The sequence below is a fragment of the Cyanistes caeruleus genome, chromosome 9, assembly GCF_971803275.1.
Source record: "Cyanistes caeruleus chromosome 9, bCyaCae1.hap1.1, whole genome shotgun sequence".
NCBI classification, from domain to species: Eukaryota; Metazoa; Chordata; class Aves; order Passeriformes; family Paridae; genus Cyanistes; species Cyanistes caeruleus.
This window is the reverse complement of record NC_141709.1, coordinates 1407361-1411296: the sequence shown is the minus strand read 5'-3', so window position 1 is coordinate 1411296 and position 3936 is coordinate 1407361. Positions and strand designations below refer to the sequence as shown.

The 3936-nt window shown below is 48.1% G+C and overlaps 1 protein-coding gene across 1 annotated transcript; it reads right to left on the bottom strand.

The window, feature by feature from the left end:
- Window positions 1–298: 298 nt before the first annotated feature.
- On the bottom strand, window positions 299–2790 carry LOC147651426 (uncharacterized; the record flags this gene model as incomplete). Its single annotated transcript, XM_086841934.1, has 2 exons — window positions 299–1277; window positions 2676–2790. Coding segments are annotated over 2 exons (495 nt in total), but the record flags the coding sequence as incomplete, so codon positions are not given.
- Window positions 2791–3936: the final 1146 nt, after the last annotated feature.

Sequence of the window (3936 nt, the reverse complement as noted above, 5' to 3'; positions counted from 1 at the left end):
TTGTGTTCCTGCTGTGCAGTGCAGTCCTGGCAGCTCTTTTCCAAATACCACCTTTCCCTCTCAGACAGCCTTTATCTGCCTCACTCATTCCCTTGCTGCCTCTTCCCTGTTTTCCATCTTGCCAGACAGATTCGTGCTCCTCCTGCTCCAGGTGGCTTCAAGACCCTTGAGGTATCTTCCTGACTCGCCACACTTTTATTTGAGAAAAAATACAGCACATTTCTTACTATATACAGATATAAAAGTAAATAGAGAAACCCGGGGTTTCTCTGAATATCAGGTAAGCTTTGGTGACTTTCTTTGGCTTCCATTTCTGCTCTTCTCAAGAGCTGCACGCTTCCCTTTCCCCAGTGATGGGAAGATCCATCCTGGGTAGCAAATGAGCTGTGCAGAGCTCCAAAGAGGCAAAGCCTGCCTGCTCTACAGAAAAACCTGTCTGAGCTGTGGTTTACCTGGGGCTCCATATCACACTGTATGAGGCATGGAGAAGTGACCACACGGACTCTCCAGCCTCAGTTGTACAAGAGAGCAAGTTTTATTCTTCCTGATCTTCTTCTCTAGACAGCTCTGAGCAGGTCTGAGGAGGTAAAACTCTCATTGCTCATGAAACCAACCCATCACCATCACTGGGCAGCTGGAACAACACCCCTGGGCCGTTTCTGACAAGCAAACAGCAAGGAACAAACAACACCTGCAAAGGTTGTTTTCCTTCTCCAAGGACTGTTGGGATTCCTCCTCATGATTTCTCAGGCCAGAGGGAGAGAGTTGTGTGACTCAGTTTCCCACAGGCTCAAGCTAGAGCCTGAAGCCTAAAAATCTCTTATCTGAGCACTGTCAGTCCCCACAGCTCTCCACAGCCCCAGGGAGGGATCCTAGAGCATTCAGCCTGTCCAAAAGCTACAGGTCGGTGGGGAAGGCTGTACTTTCCCATCTGCACTTGTTGTCACTTATTAACACCAGGCTGAAGGACAGATCCGAGATGCTGGCGTTGGAGTTGGTCCACAGCGTGATGCTGTCCTGCTCGAACAAGTAGAGCGCCGTGGTGAAGTTCACGGTGTTGTGGCTGCTCTGGACAATCTGCTCCCACAGGGGGCTGCTGGTGGTCTTGTGTGTCCCCTGCAGGGTCAGCTTCAGCCAGTCCTCCTCTTCCAGGTAGATGGAGCTCTGGAGGGACACGAGGTAGAGCCCGTCGCAGGGGATGACGATGGAGCCGTTTCTGATCTGGATGGGCCCCAGCTCGGCGCTGAGATTCACCGCTGCTCCTTTGATGCTTCTGCCTGCAATGGGAGGAAGCAAAGGTGATGCCCTGATGACAAAAATCAGGAAAATGGCTTGTTGTACACCACCTGACTGCAGGGATGATTGAAAAGTATAAGAAAGGGGAGAGTAAACGGGCCAGAGCTAGAATATCATCTACTCTAACCATCTTCTACCGTGAAAAGTTACAGATTCCCACTCTTGACTAAGCTGTGCCTTTTTTGGCACGTGGTTTATATGGATTACTCCTCCAAATTTTTATTTATGCACTATTTGCTTACTCTGTGTCTTAGAATGCAGAAAAGCACAGTGAGTAAAGCATCACTGTGAGTTTAAAAAGCACAGGTTGATAAAAAAAAAAAGCAGGAAAAATAAAACAGTAAATAAGATGAGGAAAAAGCATCCAGAGTTGGGAGACAAAAAAGCGCTTTCTGTGGAGATGCTGGTAACATAAACCCTTGTCTTAGGGTTAGGTTGTGGTTTTGTGTTTGTTTTCCAGAAGATGAGAGGAAAGAGCAGCAAAGAGACAGAAGCAGAAGGAATTAATTCATATAGAGCAGAATAAGGAGAAATTGAACTGGAACTTGGCATGACAGGTTTTCTCGTGGAATGAAGAGTAACAGTTTTCAGGGCTGTGCAGGTTGTGTTTCTCTGCTGTGCCCCTGGGTTTTCACCCTGAAGGTCTCCAGGCAGGGAGCACAGCCCCCACCCCAGGATGGGACCAAATTTCTCAAGCTTTTCCTCTAAAGGACATGAGTTTCTATTAGGTTGGACTCAGTGCTGCCTCACGCTTTTAACTGAAAGTAAAACTGTCCATAACATTTTCAGTATTATTTAAACTATTTTAGCAATTGGTTTTATCTTGGAGGTGTGATAACTACAAACAAACTGGCACTCAGAGCAGCACATCTGCTGTGGTGTGGGCTCTCAGCCACCCCTCCTGAGGAAATCATTTACATTTTTCATAAACCAGGAAACCATTGACTTGTTTCAGAAAAACCCAAGAGCGTGCCGCCGGCATTTAGTAAAATTCTCAAAAATGCCTCTCTTGTTCATTCACGGAGTGAAAGATTGTTTTAGGAGATAGGTGAGGGCTGCAGAAATCCACACAGGTTTTCAGGTTTTTTTTGTTCTGCTCTGGGAAAACCCAATTGTTTCATTTTGGCCTCTTGCAGAGCTGGGGCAGGCTTGGCCCCTCTCCCCTTCCAGCTCTCCTGGCACCTCCATCAGAAGGAACAGCCACCACTGTGGCACCAAGCACATAAGAGCCCTTTAGGGACCACATTTTAGGGATGCTGTGGAAGCCCCTGGGGGCTGTGGTAGAGCAGGGAGCCCTCAGAGAGGGCCAGGGGGATGTGGCAGGGTGGTGGCTGCTACACTGGGGGATCATCAAGGGGTCCCCCCAGCCCAACACCCACCTGTGTAGCGGATGTGGGTCCACGGCACTTTGTCGCTCTGGGTCTGGAAAACAAAGCAGATAAATCCTCTTTGAGGCAAATGGAAAAATGGGAACTTCCTCAGATGCTGAAGGGTTCAATCTTGCAGCCTTGGAAAGAGCTTGGGTTAATGTAATGATAAAGGTACACAAACATTAAGTAGGAAGATTATAAACTTATGTTCCTATAATTGCAAGTAAGAATATGCCTTGAGTAAGTAAGAAATTATATTAGGTAAAATAATTTTTGAGCTGTAATAATGTGACTTCTAGGGTAGGCTGGGGATCTAAAAGCTGTGTTAGATTTGTGTGTGGGTACGTGACTTGTCAGCTTAGTGGCTAAAAGAACAAATGCAATGTGGCAAAATTAAGCAAAGGTGATAGGTTATTAACCAGAAACAAGTTTTGTGTTAACTGTCTATTGGACCAAAATGTTATATATTGCTGTGTGAAGAAGAAACCCATGACTACCTCAAGCTATGGCTGAATCTCACACTTTCGAGACTGATATCTTATCTACTTCAGCAATAAATCATCTTAAATAGCACAGTGGTGCCATCCCTCGTTTTTCATCTCGACAGCACCGGGCTGGCACCTCACTGCTGCTGCTGCTGCTGTCACTTTCATTTCCCAGCCAGGGTCCTTCCATCTCTACAGGAGCAGAGAAGCTCCTGGGTATCAGAGCTGCTGCCAGCCAGCTCTGACCTGGGCTCCATTTGATATCATTATTAGAGAATTATTATTGTTTTAGCGTGGTTCCCAGCCAGAGCGCCTTCAGCCCAGTGCTGAGCCCTCCAGAGCACCCCAGGCAGGGTTGGTTTTGTTTAGAACATGTGCAATTGAGGCAGAGCAAACAGCAAGGAGGGACCTTGGGGTGCAGAGCCTTTTCTGAGTGACCCCCTGGAGGCCTGCAGCACCTGGCAAAGAGGGGTTGGCAGAGCCAGGTGTGCTGTCCCACCCTCCCACAGGCACCGAGAGCTGGCTCTGGCTTTGTGGCTCCTTGGGGCAGGCTGCTCCTGGCTGTGTGTGTCCCTCAGGGGCTCTGAAGGGTGCTGAGATGGGTTTGAAGTTGGATGGGGCAGCTCTCCTGTGAAGGCAGGCTGGGAGAGTTGGGGTTGTTCAGCCTGGAGAAGAGAAAGCTGTAGGGAGAACTCAAAGCACCTTTGAGTACCTGAAGGGGCTACAAGAGAGATGGAGAGAGACTTTTAACAAGGACTTGGAGTGATAAGGGAGGGGGGAATGGT